Genomic DNA, 27,445 nt, shown 5'->3' on the forward strand with positions numbered 1-27,445 from the left:
TGGTGACATGTGGAGATGTAGGAGGACTACTGGGCCTTGGGATGGGCCACTGCCCCCAAGAAATAGGCCCTGAGCCTTTGCCCAGAGTCGGACACGTAAAAAAAAAAAAAAAAAAAAAAAAAATGTGGAGAGAATGGAGAATGAAAGACTGACTAAGAGGGTGTATGTAGGTGAGGTGGAGGGAGGGAGAGGGAGGGGAAGACCAAGGATGAGGTGGAGGGATGGAGTTGAGAGGTATATGAGGGAAGGGGGAGTGAGTTGGGGGAAGGGCAGTCAAATGGTGGGTGACACAGCGACTTGAGGTATTTTGTCTGTGGCCACCCTTTGTGTGATTAGGGCATCAGACTATAGATAGATAGATTTAAGTACTAGGATAGTGTGATGAGTATGGATGGAAGTTTGAAGGGTAAGTGCTTGAAAGGGTCCAACAAGGAAGAAAGGTTGCTGGTTCTTTGAAAGCAGTGATAAGGAAAAGGGAAGTGAGCACGGGAAAAAGAAAAAAAGAAAGAAAAAAAAAAAAAGTTGCTGCATGACAGTATTGTGACACCAACTCAAACATATGGAACTGAAGCTTGGACGTGGTTGGAAGGACACAAGCGTGAGAGCAGTGAAAATGAGTTATTTGTTAGGACGAGGCTGTAGCACGGGCCAAACAGTGTGGTACTCCCAAGGGGAATGGGAATGCTGGTGATAGGGAGAGCTGGAGCTTCTGTTTCACTAGCTATCTAACCATCCCCCTTTGCTGACCTTTTCAGCATGACAGTAACATGGAGAGTAGACTGGTATACTCTCCGAAACATTTGCTCTAACTATCTATGCACTACACCACATGCACTTTACATTTCACACAATGTATCCCACTACGTTACAGGGATTAGCGCCAGCAAGGGCATGCGGTCAGAAAACTTTGCCCCCGCTACCTAGTGGCGGACTTCTGCAGGGAGGTGTGACGGGGGTTCCAACAGCATAGATCGTGGGTCCAGGGCGAGATGGGGCTCAGGCCTGTGCTAGAGGGTACAGGGCATTGCGGTTCCCAGGCTGCCGCTTCCGTCCAATAGAGAGGGGTTCGAACCTGAGAGTAGCGCCCCAGGAGGCTGCCCTATCAGTGGGTGTATAATGGCGGGATAGTTGCAGTGCCAAGACGGGCTTGGAGGGTGTCCCTGCAGCTGTCCTGGCAGGGTGCCCCGAGGCCACTACCACAGCCACTGGTAAGCTGGTGGGCTAGGGGTCCCATATCTGATGCCTGGACCTGGGACTGTGCAGCGTGTGGGGCCTGTGGTACGTCTACCCCCTTACCAACTGTGACTAAATACAAGAATAAGCTTCAAAGCAAGCCTGAGGACATTAAATTGCCAAGGGGGATGAGAGTGGATTCATGGAATGTGGGAAGTTTGAGGGGAAGAGCGGGAGAAGTCATTGAGGCATTCACTAGGAGGTGGGTGGATGTGGCATGTTTGCAGGAAGTCCTGTACAGGGGTGGATCAGCCAGAAAGATTGTTGGGAAGGATTGCTACTATACATTGTTTTGGCGGGGGACAGACGGATATGGGGGTGTGGGGGTGTTAGTTGCGGAGAAATGGGTGGAATATGTTGTGAATGTTATGAAAGTATGTGATAAGATATTGGTACTGAAAATTTTGTACAGTGCGATGATGACTTCAATTATATTGGCATATCAGCATATGCTTCACAGGCAGGCTTGGATGAGGTAGAGATGGACAGATTTTGGGATGAGTTAATATGTTAAGTAGGTGGTAAGAGGTATGATGAGATGGTGTTTTGGGAGGGGACTTAAATGGTCATGTAGGTGAACAGCTCAAGGTTATGAAGAAGCACATGGGGGACGTGCGTATGGTATAAGAAATGAGGAAGGGGAAAGGATGCTCGAGTTCGGGGAGGCAACGAACATGATTGTGTGCAACACACATTTTAGGAAAAGAGAGTGTTGGTTACTTATGTACGAGTCTGGGGGCAAAAGCAGTCAGATAGATTATTTTCTGGTTAGGAGGGCTGATAGGAGGTTAGTGAGGGATGTTAAAGTTATAGGAAGCGAGAAGTGTGTGCAGCAGCACAAAATATTGATTTGTGATACGGTGCTTAAAGAACGAGTAATGAAAAAGAGGACTTATGTACCTAGGAGGAAAATATGGAAGCTGAAAAACCAAGCAGTAAGCCTTCTATAGCAAGATAAGGAGTGGTGGCTGACCAGGAAGCTGTAGACCGAGGCATTAATGAACAGTACAGAGCCCTCAAGAACAACCTCTTGAGTTACTGATTCAGTATGTGGATGGACAAGAGGCCCACCAAGTCACAAAGTAACGTGGTGGTGGAATGAGGGTGTAGAAGCTGCAGTTAAGGAGAAAAGAAGGCTTTTCCTGGAATGGAAGAAGGGTGGTAACAAGGAGGAATACTTGACTGCCAAGCGTAGGGCTAGAAGAGAGGTATACAGGGTGAAGTCTGCATCACATAGACTTTTACTTGATAACCTAAATCATGGGGAAAGGAAAAATATGATACTTAAGGTGGCAAATCAGATGAAGAGGTATAATCGGGATATCATAGGTGAGCAGTGTGTGCAAAATGGTAACGGAAGGGTAGTGGTGAACAGGGGATATTAAAGATGCATGGAGAGAGCATTACAGCCGGTAGTTGAATGAGAGTTTGACTGGGACAGGGAAGGCTTGGAGCCAGCAGAACCAGTGTTTGGCCCTTGGCCTTTGATTGACGCTGCTACTGTGAGTGAGGCAATAGCCATGACGCAGGTGGGCAAGACAGCAGGTGTGTCGGTGTTGACTGCCGAAATGTTGAAGGCCTCAGGAGATATAGGGGTGAGGTTAGTCACTGACCTGATAAATATGATTATATATGAGTGTGTTATCCCAGATGATTGGCTGAAGAGTGTAATTGTAAATGTGTACAATGGGAAGGATGATGCCCTGGAGAGAGGAAATTACAGAGGTATAAAGCTTTTAGATCAGATAATGAAGGTAATGGAGAGAGTTCTAGAAGGTATGATTAGAGAAAGAATGAATACTGATGAGATGAAGTTTGGGTTTATGCCAGGTACGGGGACCACTGATGTCATATTCGTTGTTCAAAAGCTTCAGAAAAAATATACTGGAAAGAAAAGAGACCTGTATTTTGTTTTTGTTGATTTGGAAAAGGCCTCTGACTGAGTCTCTAGAGAGGTGGTGAAGTGGGCATTGAGAAAGTTTGACTTCGAGGAGTGGCTGGTTTGGGTGGTTATGGCCATGTATGTGGGAGCTCACACCCAGGTAAGAGTGAAAGGGGATTTGAGTAATGAATTTCCCGTGAATGCTGGTGTGCATCAGGGGTCAGTTTTGAGTCTCATGACGTTTATCATGGTACTTGAAGCCCTTTCATGTGACTTCAAAAATGGACTCCTGTGGGAGATGTTGTACGCTGATGATTTGATGTTGATTGCAGAGAATGAAAGAGAGGTGGAGGAAAGATCCAGGAAGTGGAGAGATGGTATGGGGCACAAAGGCTTAAGGGTAAATGCAGATAAAACAAAAGTGATGATATCTGGGGTTGGTGTCAGTACAGTCAAAGAAGAGGGAGAGTGGCCATGTGCAGCTTACCACAAGCGCGTGGGAAGTAATTCCAGCTTGTGCAGTGTTTGTGATAAATGGATGCACAAGAGATGTAGTGGTATTAGAGGTAGACTGCGAGATAATGCTGATTTTATGTGTGAGGCAAGCCGGGGAGAGCAGATGGAGATTGTCAGGCGTGAAAGGATTGAACTTGCTGGTGAGTGTCTTGTGTGGAAGAGTTTTATTTGGGAGACATGTTATGTGCTGGAGGTGGGGCTAGAGCTAGCTCTGTGGCTAGGGTGAAAAGTGGTTGGAAGATGTTCAGGGAGCTGTTGCCTCTCCTGACAATGAGAGGACTCTCTCTAAGTGCTAAGGGGTCTTTGTATGCAGCATGCATTAGGAGTGTGATGCTGTATGGTAGTGAGACCTAGGCAGTAAAGGAAGAGGATATTCGCAGGCTCAAACGTACAGAAATGACAATAATTAGGTGGATGTGTAATGCGTCCCTCTGTGCAAGGCCTGGGGGGGCTGGGTTTATGATGGAAGAGTTGAGAGGAAGGATGGGACTGGAGTGTATTGGTGTTGTGATAAGGAGAGGTAGATTGAGATGGTTTGGGCATGTGGAGAGGATGGGGGATGATAACTGGGTGCAGGTGAGAAGTGTTAATAATGGGGATGGGGCTGCGAGGGGTAGACCAAGAAAGATGTGGGACGAGGTCATTAAGTGTGACCTCAGGGTTAAGGGACTGAACAGGGAGGCTGCCATGGATCGTGCAGCACAAAGAGCCGCCATTAGGTGACCAAGGCCGATGCATGAATGCATGTTGCAGCCTTCAAAAATGAAACGAAACAACACGAGCATCTGGAGTTACACGGGGAGAGAGAGACTGACAAATAAGGAAGTGAGGGAGCATTGTGGTGTGGATGTGCTAGAAAGTGTTAGGAGCAATACACTGAGGTGGTTTGGCCATGTGGAGAAGATGGTGAGCAAGAGACCAACGAGGAGAGTGTACGTGAGTGAGATGGTGGGGGGTAGGGGGAGGCATAGGCCAAGGATGAGATGGAAGGATGGAGTGGAGAGGTATAAGTGAGAGCAGGGCAGTAAAATGGCAGGAGACTGGGACACATGGAGGTGATTTGTTTGTGGCCATCTCTTTTGGGATTAAGGCGTCTGGCAATAGACAGAGAGTTGGATAGATACACAGAGATAAAACCTAACCTAATTCCTGTTACATGGAAAAGAATCTGATTTGTGCAAGAAAATCACAGAAATCAGTGTCCCCCAAAACACTGGGGAGCAACTTTCAGGGGTCCAAGGCCTAGCCTCATCCCTCGAGTGGTTAGAGGCACTGCTCATTCCCCCTCCTCTAGCCCCCTCAGCCTTGGATACATCCCTCACTAACACCCATGGAATGCTCCATCCCCTGTCATGATAAGTGATCACAACTTACTTACCATTCTCCACTGTCTAATCAACCCTTTTCTACGCCCAGTGATGTTCCTAGAGGTTGTATGTTTACTACAATAAATACAGATTGGTGGGGAGGGGGGCTAAAACAAAATTTCAGGAGGGCCAAAAGGTGGATTTAGGGAAATTTTTGGATTTCACCATACCAGTTAGCCTTATAACACGAGTTTCTATAGCACCGCAAGTGCAATTCAATTTCCACAGAAAAATTCAACGATACATTAGCCGTATAACTAGAGGGGTCACTGTACCTTCAATACTCCTTTTCAGTTACTTTTGGTACGTTATATGCTTTTCCAGACTCATACATAGCCTTAATTCCTTATGGTCCTTCTCACATAGTTTCTTCCTTACATGATTTGATGATGAATGAAAAATGAATGTCTTACTGTCAATATCTAATCCACACATACCCTTCCACAAATAAAACCACTTACTCACCAAACATTTTGATCTGCTGTATTCATACCCTTCTCTGTAATTATTCCACTATATACCTTTCCTACAACAATAATCAGAAAAAAATATCCATCTATCTATCTATAGCCTGATGCTCTAATCCTGCAAAGGGTGGCTGCAGACAAAATGCCTCCAAGTCACTCTGTCACCCACCATTTGACTGCCCTCCCCCTAACTCAATCCCCCCTCCCTCATATACAGTAAACCCTTCAGAAGTCGAACTTTTAGAAGACAGAATCTTCTGTAATCCATACTCAGGCCAAGACCACGTATGTCAGTAGGCCGAGATGTGGAGGCAGGGGGACAAAGGTGGCACCAGGCCGACATGTGGCCGCCAGTCTGTTGCTTGCCTGACTTCACTGGCTTTGAAGTCTCAGATTATCTTGAAGCTATGCAAAAAGTCGGTGAGAAGAATACAGTATTAATGGAGATGATGTCATCCAGTGGCTTGAAATGGATGCAGATGATCCTGGGTATCATCACCAAACAGAAGAAAGTGCTGAGTCCACGGCTGGGAAGAAAGATGAAGATGATGACGACAAGGTAGAGAACAGTGATGATGCTCGCAAGAATCCAAACAAATTATCCCATGTTCATGAAGCAAAGAATGTTGCCACACCTTGGTTGGCTTATGTTGATGATGCAGAAGCACAAAATTTTTATACGCATGTAAGGGAGTTGTAAGGCATGGTTAATCGTTGCCAGTATTCGCAGCAAAAGCAGATGAACATTCATGATTTCTTTAAGCCTATGCCATGGCATTGGCCAATCCCTCCATCTGATTCCAGCAGTGATTCTGCTTCTACAGCTCTTCAGATAGCCAGCACTTCAACTAGTGTTGGCACAGACAACAAATAATGTCAGTGTATGTGCTTATCTATCTCTCTATATACCTAGGCTGCTTCCTCCAAGGAAAGGGAGGCAGCCGAGAAAGGACGACATACTCCCCATTTACTCATCCATTCAAACACATTCATTCGCATCTTAGCCCCAAAGGGGAGAAGGAACAGATCCTCACTGTACCACACCGCACAAGGGTCAACTGCGCAGTGCAATCAGTGACATCCACAGCAGGGCCCGACAGGAGAGCTGGTTTACCCCTGCAACATCATAATAGACCCATCCCCTTACCCGCACCTGACCTGACTAGCTGATCAGACCAAATGCGGGAGAATATCCCCTCAGGGCTGCGTCATCATTTATTCATTCACAATTTCCCTCCAATTATTTCTGTCATGCACAGCCACTCTTCCTTGCTCAACAGACATCCCTCTCACATCCAGAGCTCTCTTCACACTGTCCATCCATCCTATTCGTGGTCTACCTCTCAGCCTTACACCTCTAACATCAGATCTTGTTATCTTTTTCACCAATCGCTCATTACCCATTCTCTCCATATGCCCAAACCATCGCAACACCCTCTGCTCAACTCTATCAGCCATCTCCCGAACAACTCCAGTTCTCCTTCGCACTTCATCATTTCGCACTCAATCCATATGCATCACTCCACACATACTCCTCAGACACCTCATCTCCATTACATTCAAACTTTTCCTCTCTGCTACACTCATGTTCCATGTTTCAGCCCCATATAACGCAGTCGGTACCACAACACCCTCATACAGCCTTCTCTTTACATCCATTCTAAGCTAATGACATCTAAACACCTTTTTCATTCCTCCCAGCACCTTTCATATTTCATTCATTCTAAACTTCACCTCTGCATCTATTCTTCCATCCACAGCAACATGTGACCCTAAATATTTAAAACACTCTACCTCCTCAAGCAACTCACCATTCAAAACTATAATCATCCCCCTACCATCTACCAACCTCGTACACTTCATCACTTTACTCTTATTTTCATTTACTTTTAATTTCCTCCTTTCACACACCCTTCCAAACACCTCTACCAAGTGCCTCAATCTCTCCTCTGAATCAGCCACCAGTGCAGTATCATCTGCAAACAGCAGCTGCTTCAGATTCCACTCTCCACCATCAACATTCACCAGACTCAGACCTCCACCTAAAATTCTTGCATTCACCTCCCTTACAACACCATCCATATAAATATTAAACAACCAAGGCGACATCACACATCCCTGTTGCAGCCCCACTCTCACAGGAAACCAATCACTCAAAGCATTTCCCACTCTTACACATACTCTACTATTTACATAAAAACTTTTCACCCCTTTTAGTAACCTACCATCAAGTCCATACAATCTTAAAACAGTCCACAAAGCCTCCCTATCAATTCTATCATACGCTTTCTTTAAATCCATGAATGCCCAAAACACATCCTTGCCTTTTGCTAAATACTTTTCACACACTTGTCTCACAGCAAACACCTGATCCACGCAGCCTCTCCCTCCTAAAGCCACACTGTTCATCACCAATCACTCCCTCTGTACCCTCTCTAACTCTCATAATTAACACTCTACCATACATCTTACCTACAACACTCAACAGACTTACACCTCTAAAGCTAGTACATTCATACTTATCACCCTTGCCTTTATACAAAGTGACCACACAAGCACTTGCCCAGTCAATTGGCACCATACCTTTCACGAAGCACACATTCAACAATCTTACTAATCAATCAACAATAGTCACTCAACCACCCTTCAGGCATTCCACAGCACACCCATCCAGACCTGCAGCTTTCCCTGTTTTCATCTCCTTTACTGCCTTCTCCACTTCCTCCTTCGTGATCAAAGAATCATTAAACTCTCCCACCACATTTAATCCTTGCACCCTTCCATCCGCCACAATCTCAGGCACCCTTTCCTCCTCTACATTTAACAATCTTTCAAAATACTCTGCCCATCTCTTCCTTACTGCATCCATCTGAATTAACATCCTTCCATCCTCTGCTTTTATTCCTTCTTGCTTCCCAGACTCTCCCTTTTGCACCCTTTTCACCTCCTTCCAGAACATTTTCTTATTCTGTTGAAAATTCTCAGTCAGCTGCCTACTCCACCTCTCATCTGCTGCCACTTTAGCATCAATCACGGCCCTTCTCGCCCTATTCCTCTTTTCCTTATACCTCTCATATGACACCTCATCCTTCCTCTGCAGCCACACTTCATATGCACGTCTCTTCTCAGCCACAGCCATACTTACTTCCTCACACCACCATTCACTTCCTTTTCTTACACCACCACCCACATGTCTCACACCACACACCTCTTCCGCATGCCTCACCAAAGCACTCTTAACCCCTTAACCGCGGGGCGTCACTTTCGTGACGCTTGGGAGCAAGGGATCATACCGCGGGGCGTCGCTTTTGTGATTCTGTGTTATTTTGAATTCACCCGGGCTTCCAAGTGGGGGCTTGTATCATCTATCAGTACTGCCAATGTCCAACACTAGTCAGCACTCCTGATCTCATCTGTACTCCCATCCATTGTTGACAATTTAGCCATTTCTCCCCGTTCTTGACTCCCCTCCCTACCCCCCCTCCATTACCCTATCCTCTCGCCTCCCCGACCGTGCTACACTAAGTAAATCTTCCCTGGAATTTTTCACTGATTTCATCCATTGAAATAAGCCCTATGTCCTATTCTTATACCAAATAATATATACAAGAAAGAAATAAGGTAAGTGAGAGTGCCATACACCTGGAATTGGCTAATTATCACCTGACAACACCACGTGCACTCGTTCGCTAATTTTCGCTGTTTTTTTCCCCTTGAAATATGCCGTATAATCTATTTTCGTAATAAATATACATGTAAAGAGGGAAGGAAGAAGCCTAAGTGATATTTACATTCACCTGGAACTACCTAATTTATAATGTATTGTCTAGATTTCCTGCCAATCATTTCAGTGCTATACATAGCTGTTTCAAGAGCTAACATTGGTAGCACTGAATATCCCCTAAGTAGGCCTCTACCCCGGCCCTCCCTTATCAGTTTATTCTCATCTTCCGAAGTGGAGGTATGTATGTTTCTTCTTGCTGACTTCAGGGACTTTTTCACCCCCATGCAAAGGGCCCTGTGACCTTTATCCCCTACTAAACCTCGTGTGGAATGAGGTAAAGGGCTGACAATTGATACAAGAGTGACTACAATCTTTCTATTGAGTAAAACAGTGCAAGTGGAATTGTAAATAATGTGTAAATGTGTAAACAGCAAGTGAAAGTAATGAATGTAAATATACGTGAACAATGGAAAATAGTTTTATAGGTTACTTCAAGTGACAGTGCATAACACAGTGTAAATAAAATAGAAATGTAAATAACGTAAATAAAATAGATAACGTAAATAGAAATGTAAATGAGTAGTAGTATAAGAATACGAGTATATACCCTAGGAGTAATGAAAGTGAAAGTTTCACTCTAGCATGTCTGAATACTATGAGTTATGAGAGTGAAAATGAAAGTGACATTCACTCTCAATGCCAGTATACAGGACGAGAAAGTGAATGCTACGTATTTTACTGAAAGAAATTGAATCCCTATAGTGACAATAAACTAATACTACTGAAGGAAACTTATGGATAAAGACTGTAGATATATATAAGTGTTATATAGTAATACAAATATAAAGTGTGAGGGGTTTTATGAATAATAAATGACAGAGTACCGAGAGCGAACTAGTGCCAGTGCGACGGTCAGATGCGCTCGTAATTTTCATTGCTTTCACAGTGGGTTTTTTTTTTTGGAGTATGGATCCCAAACTACTTGAAAATCATAGAGTAGTGTGTATAGTGTTAATATCTGGCTGTGGTAATCATATTACAGGTTGTCGAGAAGTGTAAAGTAGAGACTTCGTTACCCAACTTCAGAGGTCTCCACAAGTCCTACGGTAACTGACGAAGGCTCAACAAACATTCCAGGAGAAAGCTGAAGGTATGTGCCATAAGCATATGTAATTTTAATATTCTAGGACTAATAACTGATTTTTGGCAAATATTTTTTGAGAGTCTGTCGGAGCCCGAATAACCCCATGGCACACGCAAAACATCTGTAAACATGCCCGCGGTGTAGGGGTTAAACAACTGCCATTCCTCCTCCACACTGCCATTTTCCTGATCTTTCACTGCGTTCCACTCATCTTTCAATTTCTCCTGATACTCGATCATTTTCTCTCTTTTATCCAACTCACTCACTTTCAAAACCTCCCTGCCAAACTTAACCCTCTTAGCTCTCACCCATCTCTTACCTACTCTTAACATTCCCTCCACCAGGTAGTGGTCAGACATACCTCCACCCTCCCCTCTCAGAACTCTCACATCCAACAATCTTCCTATTACCTTCCTGGACACAACCACATAGTCCATGAAAGCTCTACCAACAACCCTTCCACCCTCCTGTCTCACCCATGCATACTTATAAATATCTTTCTTTTCAAACAGCATATTCCAATCATCATCTCTTGCTCAACGCACATCCCTATCATTCGTTCCCCATTTTCATTTCTTCCAGGCACACCATGCATACCAACTACACCTTCAAATGCTACATTTCCCGCTCTAGCATTCAGATCTCCCATCATTACCACATTCACATTCGCTCCAAAACGCTGCAGACACTCATCAACATCATTCCAGAAAGACTCCCTCTCTTCTTCATCCCTTTCACTACCAGGCCCATATGCACTCACAAACACCCACAACTCACATTCATATTTCGCTTTCATCCACATCAGTCTCGATGACACCTCCTTCCATTCAATCACACACTGCTGTACTTCCGGACTCACTAACAAGGCCACACCTTCTCTTGCCCTTCCTCTATCAACCCTTGACAATCTTCCATTCACATTTCTAAACATACACTCACCCTTCCCGTTCATCTTCGTTTCACTCAAAGCTAACACATCCAACTTTCTTCTCACAAACATTCTCCCAATCTCCTCCCTTTTAGACTCAATTGTACTACATCCACACACATTCATAGACCCAATCTGCAGGGTACAGGGATAACTCAATCCACCATCCCTTTCTCTGGCCTGTCTCTTTTTAGGAACTAAAAAACAGAGGAGGGGGTCCCTAGTCCCCTCACCCCACCTTTTAGTCAGCTTTTACAACACGCAGGGAATACGGTGGCAGTATTCTTCCTAACACAACCTGGCCGCAGAGTAGTAGTACCACTCCACAGTGCAGCCGGATTGTGTCCCCCCCCCCCCGCCACAGGGGGGAACACAATCTTAATGTTCAGTGAAAAAAATATTGGGTACTTTTGAGAATGTTATGTTAAACTGTGAACTCCACCACCTCCATCTCCAACACAAGCTGCCGACAGGTCTGTACTACCTCTAACGAAAGGTAAATTAGGTGCACTGATATATATATATATTTTTTGGTCTTTCTTTATTCATTTATACACTGTATATGCTCCTTTACTTTAGTGCTGAAAAGACAAGTAATAAGTATTCTCTTTGCAATTTGGGGGGTGAATATCCATCTCCAACACAAGATGCTGACAGGTCTGTACTGCCTCTATGAATGATTTCTACCAATTAAAGGTATATTAAATGCACCGAATTGTTTTTTTGTCATAACTTATTTATTTATATATGTTCCTTTAATTTAGTGTTAAAAGGACAAGTATTACGTACTGTCTTAGCAATTCTCGGGGGTGAAAATTTGATAACTCAAACCCGGGTAGAGCCCCATATAGTTCGACTTGTGAAGGGTTTACTGTACCTCTCAACTCCATCCCTCCACCTCATCCTTGGTCTTCCCCTCCCTCTCCCTCCCTCCACTTCACCTACATACACCCTCTTAGTCAGTCTTTCAATTCTCCATTCTCTCCACATGTCTAAACCACCTCAGTGTATTTCTCCTAATCTTCTCAACCACATCCACATCTACCCCAAAAAGTTCCTTCACTTCGTCATTCATCAACCTGTCCCTCCATGTCACTCCACATGCTCCTCTCAAGTAACTCATTTCCACTGCTCTCGCTCTTGACTTGTTCCCCTCTAGCAAGGTCCATCCTTCACTTCCATATGTCAGGGTAGGGATCACAATACTATCATGCAATGACTGCTTAACTTCCTATTTCTCATCACTGCTTTCAGTGAACCAACAACCTTACTTCCCTGCTGTACCCTTTCAAGCACTTCATCCCCCATCCCTACTCATCACACTACCCAAGTAGTTGAATGCACCCACATTCTCCATATCCTCACCATCCAACCTCACTGTACATTCTGTGAGTTCATTCTTCTCAAACACCATAACTTTACTCTTCTTTACATTAACTTTCAGATTCTCTTCCTACACACTGTCCCAAATTCATACACCAAACCTTGCAACTCCCATTCATCTTCACTCAACAATAATGTATCATCAGCAAACAGCAACACTGAAATCTTCCACATCTCACCTTCATTCATTAGAGCCACCCCCACATCCACTGCCCTACCTTGCACCTCCTTTACAACCCCATCCATGTACATATTAAACAGCCATGGAGACATCACACATCCCTGTTTCAGTCCCACATTTTGATAAAAGAACTCACTCAGCTCACCATCCACTCATACCGTAGCCCTAGCTCCTTCGTACATACTCTTCACAGAACTCAACAAATTCCCCTCCACTCCATATATTCTTAATACCTTTCACATACCTTGCCTTCTATTCTGTCATAAGCTTTCTCCAAGTCCATGAAGGCAGCATACACTATCTTTCCCTTCTCTAGATACTTCTCCACTAAACATCTTACACAAATATCTGATCAACACACCCTTTTCCCTTCCTAAATCCCCCTTCTTCTTCTCCAACTAGCTCGTCTGTTATATGCCTAACCCTATCAATGAGTATTTACCATATATTTTTCCAGTCACACTAAGAGGGCAAATACCCCTAAAGTTACCACATACTTCTCTCTCTCCTTTTCCTTTGTATAAAGAAACAATTATACCCGATTTCCAGTCCTCTGGAACCCTTCCCTCTTCCCAAGCCAATCTACACAACTTCCATATCCACTCCACCATAGTCTCACCCCCATAATTCAGCATTTCACCACACACTCCATCAATTCCTGAGTCCTTTCCCATCTTGATATTCACTGCTTCCACTACTTCTGCTCTACTGACCTCTTCCTCCCTCCTGTCATCTCTTCTTCTCCCAGCCGTTCCCCAACCACTTACACCCGCACTGCTCTCACTCATTATATTCAACAAATCCTCAAAGTGCTCCCTCCATCTTCTCAATTCTCTCTGTTCTCCACCAACAATCTATTATTCCCATCTTTCACTCCCCAACTATTTTCCTCTTTCACACCGTCTTACTTTTCTTACCTCCTTCCAAAACAATTTCTTACTCTCCCTCCATTTTACACTCAGAATCCTCCCAAACTCTTAATCCACTTACTTCTTACTCTTCTTCACCAGTCTCTTCACCTCCCTTCTCCTGCTCACATATATCTCTCTCTTTTCTCTCTCATCTTCTCCCCTACCTTTACTCGCTAGCCATTCACTATATGCCTCCTTCTTTTGTTCCACAGCTCGTTTCACCTCATCATTCCACCATGTTGTCCCTTGCACACCCCTGCATCTCCTCCTCACTCCAAACACCAACTCATACACTGCGTCTTTCTCTTCTGTGAATATCTTACATACACCTTCCACCCCTTCCATCTGCTCTAACTCATACCTTCCCAATCTTTCTTCCACTATGCTCTTATACTCTACCATTTTCTCACTACCTTGGAACTTCTCCACTCTTCTCATAGGAGCTGTTTCCTCCTATCTTCCCCTTCATGTCTTCACCCATTTTCTTTGCAGCCTTACCTTGGCCATCATTAAGTAATTGTCTGAGATTCCATTCCCCCACCCTCTCCACACTCTTGCATCCAACACTTGTCTTCTCATTCATCACACACATATTTTTTTTTTTTTTTAATGCGAGGAAGGAACCAAAGGCCATAAGCCCGCAATAACAGTTCCCTCCCAGAGAAAAACAAAATACAAGACAGAGCCAAATTCAAGATCCGTTCATTTCGAGATGCCTGGACACACTGCGTTTGAACGACTGGAGATCATAGGCAGCAGGAAATACAGACAGAGGGAGACAGTTCCAGAGTTGACCTGTTGCATAAATGAAGGACTGGGAGTAACGGTTAACTCTTGCATTAGAAAGTTGGACAGAAAAGGGATGAGAGTTTGCTGCTAGACGGGTCCTACGCGCCCGTCGTAGAGGTGAAGGAATGCATGCAGACAGTTCAGAGGAGCAGTGACCATTAAAGTAGGAAGAGAAAAGAGATAAAGATGGAACAGTGCGGCAAAGAGGTTGAAGGAAGTCAGTAAGAGGAGGAGAGTTAATGAGACGAAAAGCCTTTGACTCTACTCTCGTTTTCGTTTTCGTTTCGTTTTCGTTTTTAAAGGCTCCAACATGCTTGCATGTGTCGGCCTTGGTCACCTAATGGCGGCTCTCCATGCTGCACGATCCATTGCAGCCTCCCTGTTCAGTCCCTTAACCCTGAGGTCACACTTAATGACCTCGTCCCATGTCTTTCTCGGTCTACCCCTCATAACCTCACCCCCAATATTAACACTTCTCACCTTCCTCACCCAATTATCATCCCTCATCCTCTCCATATGTCCAAACCACCTCAATCTACCTCTCCTCATCACAACACCAATACACTCCAGTCCCATCCTACCACTCAACTCTTCCATTGTAAACCCAGCCCCTCCAGGCCTTGGACGCAGGGACGCACTGCACATTCACCTAATCATTGTCATTTCTGTACGTCTGAGCCAGCAAATATCTTCCTCCCTCACTGCCCAGGTCTCACTACCATACAGCATTACACTCCTAACACATGCTGCATACAAAGACCCCTTAGCACATAGGGAGAGCCCTCTCAATGTCAGGAGAGGCAAGAGCTCCCTGAACTTCTTCCAACCACTTCTCACCTTAGCCACAGAGCTAGTTCCAGCCCCACCTCCAGCACACAACATGTCTCCCAAATAACAAAACTCTTCCACACACTCAAGAGATTCACCAGCAAGTTCAATCCTTTCACGTCTGACAATCTCCACTTGCTCACCCCGGCACGCCGTACACATAAAATCAGCATTATCTTGCAGTCTACCTCTGATACCACTACATCTCTTATGCACTCATTTATCACACACACCGCACAAGATGGAATTACTTCCCACGCCCTTGTGGCAAACTGCACATGGCCACTCTCCCTCGTCTTTGACAGTACTGCCACCAACCCTAGATATCATCACTTTTGTTTTATCTGCATTTACCCTTAAACCCTTTTGCCCCATATCATCTCTCCACTTCCTAAACCTTTCCTCCGCCTCCTTTTCATTCTCTGCAATCAACACCAAATCATCAGCATACAACAACTCCCACGGGAGTCCGTTTCTAAAGTCACGTGACAGGGCTTCAAGTACCATGATAAACAACATGGGACTCAAGACTGACCCCTGATGCACACCAACATTCACGGAAAACTCATCACTCAAATCTCCATTCACTCTCACCTGGGTGTAAACACCCACATACATGGCCATAACCACCCTAACCAGCCACTCCTCCAAGCCAAGCTTTCTCATTGCCCACTTCACAACCTCTCTAAGGACTCTGTCAAAGGCCTTTTCCAAATCAACAAAAACAAAATAAAGATCCCTTCTCCTACCAATATATTTTTCCTGAAGCTGTCGAACAATGAATATGGCATCAGTGGTCCCCCTACCTGGCATAAACCCAAACTGCATCTCATCAATATTCACTCTTTCTCTAATCATACCTTCTAAAACTCTCTCCATTACCTTCATTATCTGATCTAAAAGCTTTATACCTCTATAATTTCCTCTTTCCAGGGCATCACCCTTCCCTTTATACACATTTACAATTACACTCTTCAGCTAATCATCTGGGATAACACACTCATAAATAATCCTATTTATCAGGTCAGTGACTAAACTCACCCCTATATCGCCTGAGGCCTTCAACATTTCGGCAGTCAACCCAGACACGCCTGCTGCCTTCCCCACCCTCATCCTGCCTATTGCCTCACTCACAGTAGCAGTATCAATCAAAAGCCAAGGGCCAAACACTGGATCTGCTGGCTCCATACACATTTACAATTACACTCTTCAGCCAATCATCTGGTATAACACACTCATAAATAATCCTATTTATCAGGTCAGTGACTAAAATCACCCCTATATCGCCTGAGGCCTTCAACATTTCGGCAGTCAACCCAGACACGCCTGCTGCCTTCCCCACCCTCATCCTGCCTATTGCCTCACTCACAGTAGCAGTATCAATCAAAGGCCAAGGGCCAGACACTGGATCTGCTGGCTCCAAACCTTCCCTGTCCCAGTCAAACTCCTCATTCAACAACTGGTTATAATGCTCTCTCCATGCATCTTTAATATCCTCACTGTTCACCACTACCCTTCCTTCATCATTCTTCACACACTGCTCACCTATGATATCCCAATTATCCCTCTTCACCTGACCTGCCACCCTAAATATATTTTTCCTTTCCCCATGATTTAGGTTATCAAGTAATTGTCTCTGTGACTCAGACTTTGCCCTGTATACCTCTCTTCTAGCCCTATGCTTGGCAGCCAAATATTCCTCTTTGCTACCACCCTTCTTCCATTCCCGGAAAAGCCTTCTTTTCTCCTTAATTGCAGCTTCTACACCCTCATCCCACCACCAAGTTACTCTATGTCTTGGTGGTCCTCTTGTCCAGCCGCATGTTACATCAGTAACTCTCAAGATATTGTTCTTGAGGGCTCTGTACTGTTCATTAACACCTCTGTCTACAGCTCCCTGTTCAGCCACTACTCTCCTCAACTCGCTATAGAAGGCATCCCTTACTACTTGGTTTTTCAGCTTCCATATTTTCCTCCTAGGTACATAAGTCCTCTTTTTCATCACTTGTTCTTTAAACACCATATCACAAATCAATAGTTTGTGCTGCTGCACACACTCCTCACTTCCTATAACTTTAACATCCCTCACTAACCTCCTATCGGCCCTCCTAACCAGAAAATAATCTATCTGACTGCTATTTCCCCCAGACTCATACGTAATTAACCTACTGTCTCTTTTCCTAAAATATGTGTTGCACACAATCATGTCCATTGCCTCCCCAAACTCGAGTATCCTTTCCCCTTCTGCATTCCTTAGACCATACGCACATCCTCCATGCACTCCTTCATAACCTTGTGCTGCTTCACCTACATGACCATTAAAGTCCCCTCCCAAAATCACTATCTCATCATCCCGCATACCACCCACTACACGTATTAAATCATCCCAAAATCTATCTTTCTCTGATTCATCCAATCCTGCCTGTGGAGCATATGCCGATATAATCGCAGCTATCTTTCTTCCCAACAGAATTTTCACTACCAATATCCTATCGCTTACTCTCAAAACATTCATAACATATTCCACCCATTTCTCCGCAACCATCACACCAACACTCCATATCTGTCTGTCCCCCCCTGCCAAAACAACTTATAGCAACAGTCCTTCCCAACAATCTTTCTGGCTGATCCACCCCTGTACCGGACTTCCTGCAAACACGCCACATCCACCCACCTCCTACTGAATACCTCAACGACTTCCCCTGCTCTACTCTTCAAACTTCCCACATTCCATGAACCCACCCTCATCCCCATGGGTGATTTACTGTCCTCAGGCTTGCTTTGAAACGTATTTTGTTTTGTCATCATCAGTATTAATAAAGGGGGACAGACACAGCACAGGTCCCACTCACTGCACAGTCCCAGGTCCAGGCAATGGATCTGGAACCCCTAGCCCACCAGCTTACCGGTGGCTGTGGTAGTGGCCTCGGGGCACCCTGCCAGGACAGCTGCAGGGATACCCTCCAAGCGCGTCTTGGCACTGCAACTATCCCGCCATTATACACCCACTGATAGGGCAGCCTCCTGGGGCGCTTCTCCCAGGTTCGGGCCCCTCTCTATTGGGCGGAAGCGGCAGCCTGGGAACCGCAATGCCCTGTACCCTCTAGCACAGGCCTGAGCCCCATCTTGCTCTATTGAGAAGAGCTGTATGTGGGGAGCCTCCCCACACATGAGAGTTGTACTCCACATAGGGGCGGATAAAACCCCTGTATAGAGTCAACAATTGTGCAGGGGTAAAGAAAGAACAGAGTCGGCTTAGCACACCCAATCTCTTGGAAGTAGATTTTACAAAAGATGTAATATGATCTTTCCAAGATAAGTCCCGAGTAAATGAAACCCCATGCATGTTCAAGGATGATGCAGGATTAAGCTGAATATTATTAAACATCAGAGGGTATACCTGTGGAAGATTTTGACGGGTTGATAGGTGTAAGAACTGAGTCTTAGATGCATTAAAAACAACAAGATTATTTTTACCCCAGTCAGAGATACGAGCCAAGTCAGACATTAGGTATGCCATAGCCTCATCCTTGCCTGTTGAAGTAACTGCTGAGATGGGCGTTGCGGGAACCGAATGGAAAGATGAAGGGTGGAGTCATCAGCGTATGAGTGGATAGGGTTAGATGTACAGCTTAGGTCATTGATGAATATAAGGAAGAGAGTTGGTGATAGGACAGAGCCCTGAGGAACACCACTGTTGATAGATCTAGAAGAAGAACGATGGCCGTCTACAACAGCGGCTATAGAACAATCAAAAAGGAAGCTAGCGATGAAGGCACAGATAGAAGGAGAGAAACCGTAAGAGGGCAGTTTGGAAATTAAAGATTTACGCCAGACTCGATCGAAAGCCTTTGAGATGTCAAGTGCAATGGTAAAGCTTTCGCCAAAGTCCCGAAAGGAGGATGACCAGGAGTCTGAAAGGTAGGTGAGAAGATCGCCAGTGGAGCGTCCCTGACGGAACCTGTACTGACGATCAGAAAGAAGGTTGTGATAGGAAAGAGGCATTAAAATTTATTCTATTGAGAATTGACTCGAAAACTTTTGAAATACAGGATGTTAAAGCAATTGGACGATTGTTGGACGGTTGGGAGTGGTCACCCTTCTTTTGGACTGGCTGAATGAGAGCAAACTTCCAGCAAGAAGGAAAGGTACAAGTTGACAGACAAAGGCGAAAGAGTTTGCCAAGGCAGGGTGTAAGTACAGAAGCACAGTTCTTGAGAACAACAGGAGGGACCCCATCAGGCCCATATGCCTTGTTAGAATTGAGGCCAGTGATGGCAGAAAATACATCAGCTGAAGAAATTTTAATGTCAGCCATGAGGAAGTGAGAGGGGGGAAGTAATGGAGGAACAGCACTGGAATCGTCTAAGGTGGAATTGGAGGAGAAAGTCTGTGCGAAGAGATCTGCTTTATCAGTAGAAGAAATAGCTACAGAACCATCAGAGTAGAAAAGAGAAGGGAAGGATGATGAGCTAAAGTTGTTAGAATGGTTTTTGGCAATGTGCCAGAAGGAGCGGGAAGAATTCGAGTTGGAGAGTTGAGAGCATTTAGTACGGATGAAACTGTTTTTAGCAGAGGAAGAACAGACATAGCACGATTCCGGGCAGAAACGTAAAGATGATGTGATTCAGGGGTGGGTTGGCTCCGGTACCTTTTGTAGGCCCTCTCCTTGTTGAGGACAGCATGAGAACAAGTGTGATTAAACCAAGGCTTTCTTGCGTTAGTCAAAGGATATGAGAAAGGAATGTATACTTCCATGCCCAAGAGAATAACCTCCGTAATGCGCAAGGCACACTCATTGTCTTTCGTTCAATAAGTTCACCATCCATCCTCCTCACGACTCTCCATGTATACCTGTGGATCATTTTATGCCGAAAGAAGGTGATGTCTACTGCCAACCCCTTACCAGCACAGATGTCCACCAAAACACTACCATTCCCATCTACTTCAGCTGGCACACCCCACTGACCAACCACTCCATCCACTCGTACATTCTCAACTTTGCCATTCATGTCTCCATTAAACACTCTCATGCTCCTCTCAAACTTGACCATACATGCTTCTACACTTGCCCATGACCCATCTCTAACTCTTGCTTTTATTTTCTATGGTACTATAATTTCTAAAACTTCAAGGAAAATCAACATGACAAACAAGGGACTAACTTACTGACCTTTATGTGGTCCTCTGGTGTGGCTTGTGCAACCCATGTGAGATCTGGGTTAAGGTTTCTGCCATCAGGGTAGAGGTAGCTGTATCACCAAAGACAAATGCCAATATATTTTTAAATCAAGGGATGAGTGGAAATTTTATGTATATGTTCCACATATGACAAAAATATCATCACACTGTACTACTTGCAAGAAGCAATAGCATTACAGAGTAAATTAAGATACCGTACTTTTCGCCATATACTGCGCACTTTTTTTCTAGACAAAACTTCAAAAATCACACTGCGCATTATACCATGAAGGTCAGGTTCAGATTAGGCCTATGGGTTGTGTTACCTAGAGTCCACACTCTCCTGTTCACCAGAGTGGTCCCTAGAATTCTCAGTTACTGATGAATTTTCTGGTTTTGAAGATGATGCCACTGGAAAAATTGCTGGATGTGATGAAAAAAATATTAGCCAATTTTTCCCCTTCCATATTGTTTGATGATACACATACTGATTTTGGTGTTGAATTTTTATTGAATAAAGTATCATTTTAAGATAATTTTTTGTGCCTTTTGGTGGTAAAAATTATTTTTCAAGTAAGAAAGTACAATAACTTGCTGCAATGTATGAAAGAACACAATCGCCAACCCTGCCAGATACAGTATGAGCTTGTCGACAATGGTAAACAGTCGCGTTAGTTGACGAACCAAAACAAACCTATAGGCTTCTCTTGCCTTGGACCATGGCTGAGTTTTATTGTTTTATTTTTCATCACAGACTACAATAAAAATAATGTTTGCCTCAGCTACTGACACAGACTAGCCTTGATTAGCATATCCCAGACCTTGTTTGCTGGGGAAAAAGGCATCACCTCAGGCTCCAGATACGTCCTTACTCCTTGGTTTTGTTCTAACCCTCAGTAATTTTTTTTTTTATTTTCATCACCTGCCAAATCATGGGTGCACATTACACGCCAGTGCACATTATATGACGTAAAATACGGTATATTATTTTCTAGATATACAGATTTTCATTACTTAATTTAAGTACTGTAAAGACTATTTATACCTTCCCAGTATTTATTCAGGAAAAAAAAAAAAAAAAAAAAAAAAAGAGAGAGAGAGAGAGAGATCAAAAGCTGAAATCATGCAAAAACTCATTCACTCCTAAGAAAGTCAAACAAGAAAGCCAACATGTAGATCCATTCATTTTAAGATGCCTAGGCACACTCTGTTCAGTGCTGTTAAGGTCCTATTAGATTTATTCAGGTTATTCACATTCAGTTCACCTCAGTCATATTTATGGATATAACCCATAGGGTGATGGTCAGTTACATAGTAAGTGTTTTTTATTAAATTTTGGCATATATTAAAATAACCACTTTAAAGGGCGCTTAAGCAGTATTTCAAGCCATTTTACTTATATAATGATAAAATATGTAACAAGCACAGTAAGTGAGCAGATATTGCTGCTATGCTTTTTACTGTGTCTTGATACCTCAAGCACCTGCTTGAACGTGCTGACTAGTGATGATAGCTTCCTATCTCACAAAATGCAGACTTACAAAGAGATTGCTGAGAAGACTGTTTAATGTGTACACATCTGAGAATTCCTTAAATCAGCATAACGTGATTGCACTGGGTAAACGGAAGATCACTTGTCTCTCTCTGAATAAAAATTAGGAGAGCCAGAGAACAACTAGAATCTGAGAGTGTAGCACAGCCCTCTTCCAAAAAAGTACCCAGTTGTCGTGGGAGTCTTTTAAAATAACTCAAATTCCTGATGGAATGTCTGTATGCCTGCATCTTACAAATATGGATTTCACAAAGCCACATCAATGTTTTTAAAACTTTGTGTTACCGTACTCAAGTCATTCAGAAGAATGTGTTCATTTTCATGTGGTTAAATATAGACATTTGGGTGAACACATGGTGAACAGCAAAACCATGTACATGTAAATATAAAGCATGCAGAGCAATCATAACAGAATAGTTACTTTTGTGGCAAAATTGTCACCACCATCATCATCTAATCCAGTGTTGCTCCACGAGGAACATAGGTGCCCAGGACTAGGCAAGTTGGTCCTGACATTTAAGATGAGTGACCAGCCTCACTCATCCCTACGTGGCATTACATGGGCAATAAAACCCAACCACCCCTTGGATAGAAACCAGCACCGGCTCAATCCGACTGGAGCACCCTAAATACCCACTAAACCACCAGGTGCAATAATTTGGTTATATGGCAGCAAAATTGTAACCTAAAAAATTAAGAAAACAAAAAGTATGAAACTGATTCATACTTGCTAATTGCCATTTGTACATAATTTCAAGAATTTTAAAATGACACTAACAGAATCAAAACTGATCAAACAGTGGATCAAACCAATCACAAAATAGTGACAGAATTAGAATTTAATGTATAAAAGCCTTTGTTTGAGAAAATTAGTCTCAAAGCTTTTTTCATTTACTTTTTAACATTTACTACATTGCAAAATGACAAATACATGTGTGAGGAATCCTCCAGAATTGGTGGCCTTGGCAGTTACAACTCCTCATTGCCACTTTAGATAGTTCTACATTAAGTGACAAGCCTAATGGTTTCCTGTATCCCAGACATTCATTCATAATGCTGGGTTGTAACCATATAACCAAATTATGGGGTGATGTGAAGCCTGCTGTGGTGCCCCTGTTAACTTGGTGGAGAGAAGGAATTGTGTTATCCAATCCAGGAATCAAATCTCCATACTTTTACACACACCTCACTGTGGCAAGGTGCTGTCTACTGCAGAGAAAAATCAGTTCACTGCACAGGATGGCCCTGCAGAGGCAGATGCTTGCCTGCAGCTGCTTGGTCTGCTTGACCAGGCAGACTGGGATTATGCAACATCAACAGCATGTTGCCAAAAGGTGTAACTTTTACTCCATCATAATAACTCATTTCATAAAAAAAAAAAAAAAAAGTTATCCTTATGCCTATTTAGTATAGTACCAATATCTAGGGCTGAAACACAGTACTCACAATTCTTGCAGAATGGATAAAAATATTCCCATCCATTTATAATAATACTACTGTACTAGCCCAACTGCATATGACTGGAAAAGTTAACACAAATACTGATGTCAGTATTGTAGTGTATCAGCGAGTCACTACTGAAGATCATTAAGTGAGGCAGGATTATTGGTACTCAAGGCTATCAACTTCATACAGTTTCATTTACGTCCCTTTTCTTCATTCATTTCCTCTCATATCCAACCCTAAAATTGTGATAGTTTTGGAGGATACTGCAAGTGAACAAGGGGTAAAATATTTAGAATGATCCAGTCAGAGTGAAGCTCTTTTTCTTTTATTTGGTTCTCAAGTGGTGACTGGAGGTTTTACAATCACATAATGCCATCAAGAGAAAGTGGCTGGTCATCTACCCTTAAATTCATTTAGACTATAGTACCCTACTCTTAGGCCCCTACAGCTCAAAGGGGTAATATGGGACTAAATATTACCCATGTACCTTTCCTAATTTCTCTCATAACCTTTTGTCTTACAAATTTTTTACATTCTCTCTCACACACACACATACTCATTCAGCTCTTTATAATCTACCTCTTGATGATCCTTAATTTCCACCTCTCCAAATGTAAGACTGTGAATGCTCCCTACTGAAGAAATTTATAACTTTCACTAGCTTGGCTAGCATAAAAAATTTTTATATTCTTACAGGAATCCTTCTTTGCAGTGCACTAATTCATCACTCACTCACTCACTCACTCTCTCTGTCTAAGTAACTAGAAACACAACTTATAATCATTCTCTCTCTCTCTCTCTCTCTCTCTCTCTCTCTCTAAGTAAATAGAAACACAACCTATAATTCTCTCTCTCTCTCTCTCACTCTCTCTCTCTAAGTAAATAGAAACACAACCTATAATTCTCTCTCTCTTTCTAAGAAACTAGAAACAACCTATAATTAACTCTCTCTCTCTCTCTGAAACTAGAAACAGAACCTATGCTAATAATGAAGTGTTACTATAATAATACAATAAGCTGTAAGAAATAATGAAGGGCAGGAATTAGATAAACCCTTCCTAATTCCTATATACTTACAATCCTTCTCTGTGGCCATCTAAGAGAGCCTGGCAGAGTGATTTGTTTTGAGGAATGGTTTGTAGGATGCTGCCATCACTGGTCACATATCCTATTGCCCACTGGCCTAGCCTCGTGCATGACAACCGAAACACATAACTGGAAAAAAAAAAAAAAAAATGAAGGCATATTGCATGGGCAATATACACCAAATGGGATGAGATCTTTCACCTTAATGGCTAAATGAGCTTATTACCACATGTGCTGTTGCACAGAATTCAACCATCTCATTTCCAATTTGTTATTGGGAAAAGTTACTGTATTAGCATACTGTATTAGCAACTATCCATACCCTTATCTGTGGGAAGTTGGGAGGCCTATCCCCATCTTCACGTGGTGCATGCTGATAGCACATTAAGTGTCTATGCAAGTAGAACCAATGGGAAGGTGCTGCTTCACATCTAAGTTTTTCTTTGCTTTCTTTGTTCCTTTTTCTTTCTTGTCTGTATTCTATCAGTTTCAACTTTAGTGCTGCCAGGGTTTACCCACGCAGCTCACTGGGCTAGACATGGCTGATGAGACTCAATGTCCAGGATGCAGAAAGCAGTCAAGGCACTGAACTGCTGGCAATGCAGCAACTGGCATCACATCACATATGTAGGCCTTGAGGATAATGATTACAGTTCTATGTCAAAGACACAGCCCAGAATTCAGTGGTACTGTGGTTGCTGCAATGTGGGTACTCCCGGAGCAAGTATAGACTATCATAAAAAGGGTCGAGGGACTGTTGAGAGATGTTCATGACAGTTTTATGGTGGACATATCATTGAGGCTAAAAGCTTTGGAAGACAGGATCAGCACTACTGAAGCAGCTCCCCATAAATCCACTACATCATTTGCTGACATCTTCAGAGAAGAGTTGAAGGAGCTGTGGTAGGAAAGGGATGATCCCATCAACAATCTGAGTTGTGACAGAACAGAACATAGTCAACACGTACTGGTGCTGACAGCAAAGGATGGCACTGAGAATGATATGACTAAACTGTCTGCAGATACCGGAGATGTGGAAAGGGCTAAAACTGGTACCTGTAAGGAAACAAGATCAGTGGCCCTTATTAAGCTGCCTACAGAAAAAGCTAAGGCAAATGCTATTGCAGCAATGAAGTCATGTTTTGGTTCTGATGTTATTTAACAAGTATCTGAGCTAACGAAAATGCTGCCAAAGATGACTGTAATGGGACTTACTCTTCCCTGGATAACTATGACATCATTCCAGGCATTTTTGATAAGAACAACAAAATTAAGATGCTCGTGGAAAGCCATTGTACTATCAACTTTCTCTTCACAAGAACTATGAATGATACTAAAAATGCCATCTTAACCCCTTAACCGCGGGGTGTCACTTTCGTGACGCTTGGGAGCAAGGGATCATACCGCGGGGCGTCGCTTTTGTGATTCTGTTATTTTGAATTCACCCGGGCTTCCAAGTGGGGGCTTGTATCATCTATCAGTACTGCCAATGTTCAACACTAGTCAGCACTCCTAATCTCATCTGTACTCCCATCCATTGTTGACAATTTAGCCATTTCTCCCCGTTCTTGACTCCCCTCCCTACCCCCCCTCCATTACACTATCCTCTCGCCTGCCCGGCCGTGCTACGCTAAGTAAATCTTCCCTGGAATTTGTCACTGATTTCATCCATTGAAATAAGCCCTATGTCCTATTCTTATACCAAATAATATATACAAGAAAGAAATAAGGTAAGTGAGAGTGCCATACACCTGGAATTGGCTAATTATCACCTAACAACACCTCACGTGCACTCGTTCGCTAATTTTCGCTGTTTTTTCCCTCTTGAAATATGCCGTATAATCTATTTTCATAATAAATATACATGTAAGGAGGGAAGGGAGAAGCCTAAGTGATATTTACATTCACCTGGAACTACCTAATTTATAATGTATTGTCTAGATTTCCTGTCAATCATTTCAGTGCTAGACATAGCTGTTTCAAGAGCTAACATTGGTAACTCTGAATATCCCCTGTGTAGGCCTCTACCCCGGCCCTCCGTTATCAGTTTACTCTCATCTTCCGAAGTGAGGGTACGTATGTTTCTTCTTGCTGACTTCAAGGACTTTTTCACCCCCATGCAAAGGGCCCTGTGACCTTTACGCCCTACTAAACCTCGTATGGAAATAGGTAAAGGGCTGACAATCGATAAAAGAGTGACTACGATCCTTCTATTGAGTAAACCAGTGCAAGTGGAATTGTAAATAATGTGTAAATAATGTGTAAACAGCAAGTGAAAGTAATGAATGTAAATATACGTGAACAATGGAAAATAGTTTTATAAGTTACTTCAAGTGACAGTGCATAACACAGTGTAAATAAAATAGAAATGTAAATAACGTAAATAAAATAGAGAACGTAAATAGAAATGTAAATGAGTAGTATTATAAGAATACGAGTATATACCCTAGAAGTAATGAAAGTGAAAGTTTCACTCTAGCATGTCTGAATGCTATGAGTTATGAGAGTGAAGATGAAAGTGACATTCACTCTCAATGCTAGTATACAGGACGAGAAAGTGAATGCTACGTATTTTACTGAAAGAAATTGAATCCCTAGAGTGACAATAAACTAATACTACTGAAGGAAACTTATGGATAAAGACTGTTGATATATACAAGTGTTATATAGTAATAGAAATATAAAGTGTGAGGGGTTTTATGAATAATAAATGACAGACTATCAAGAGTGAACTAGTGCTAGTGCGACGATCAGATGCGCTCGTAATTTCCATTGCTTTCACAGTGTTTTTTTTTTTTTTTTGAGTATGGATCCCAAACTACTTGAA

General features: G+C 43.1%; 1 protein-coding gene across 1 annotated transcript in view; it reads right to left on the reverse strand.

Moving 5' to 3' along the window:
- Cbl (E3 ubiquitin-protein ligase CBL) overlaps positions 1-27,445 on the reverse strand; it is a 472,746-nt gene that overhangs the window by 271,084 nt on the left and 174,217 nt on the right. The window contains exons 5-6 of the mRNA XM_080278953.1: positions 24,610-24,747; positions 20,527-20,605 (exon numbers count right to left, since the gene is read on the reverse strand). Coding sequence (XP_080135079.1) covers positions 20,527-20,605; positions 24,610-24,747 — 217 coding nt within the window. The remainder of the gene's footprint in view (positions 1-20,526; positions 20,606-24,609; positions 24,748-27,445) is intronic.

Source organism: Coenobita brevimanus, chromosome 76 (genome assembly GCF_032717465.1).
Source record: "Coenobita brevimanus isolate Jiangsu-jjx chromosome 76, ASM3271746v2, whole genome shotgun sequence".
Taxonomy (NCBI): Eukaryota; Metazoa; Arthropoda; class Malacostraca; order Decapoda; family Coenobitidae; genus Coenobita; species Coenobita brevimanus.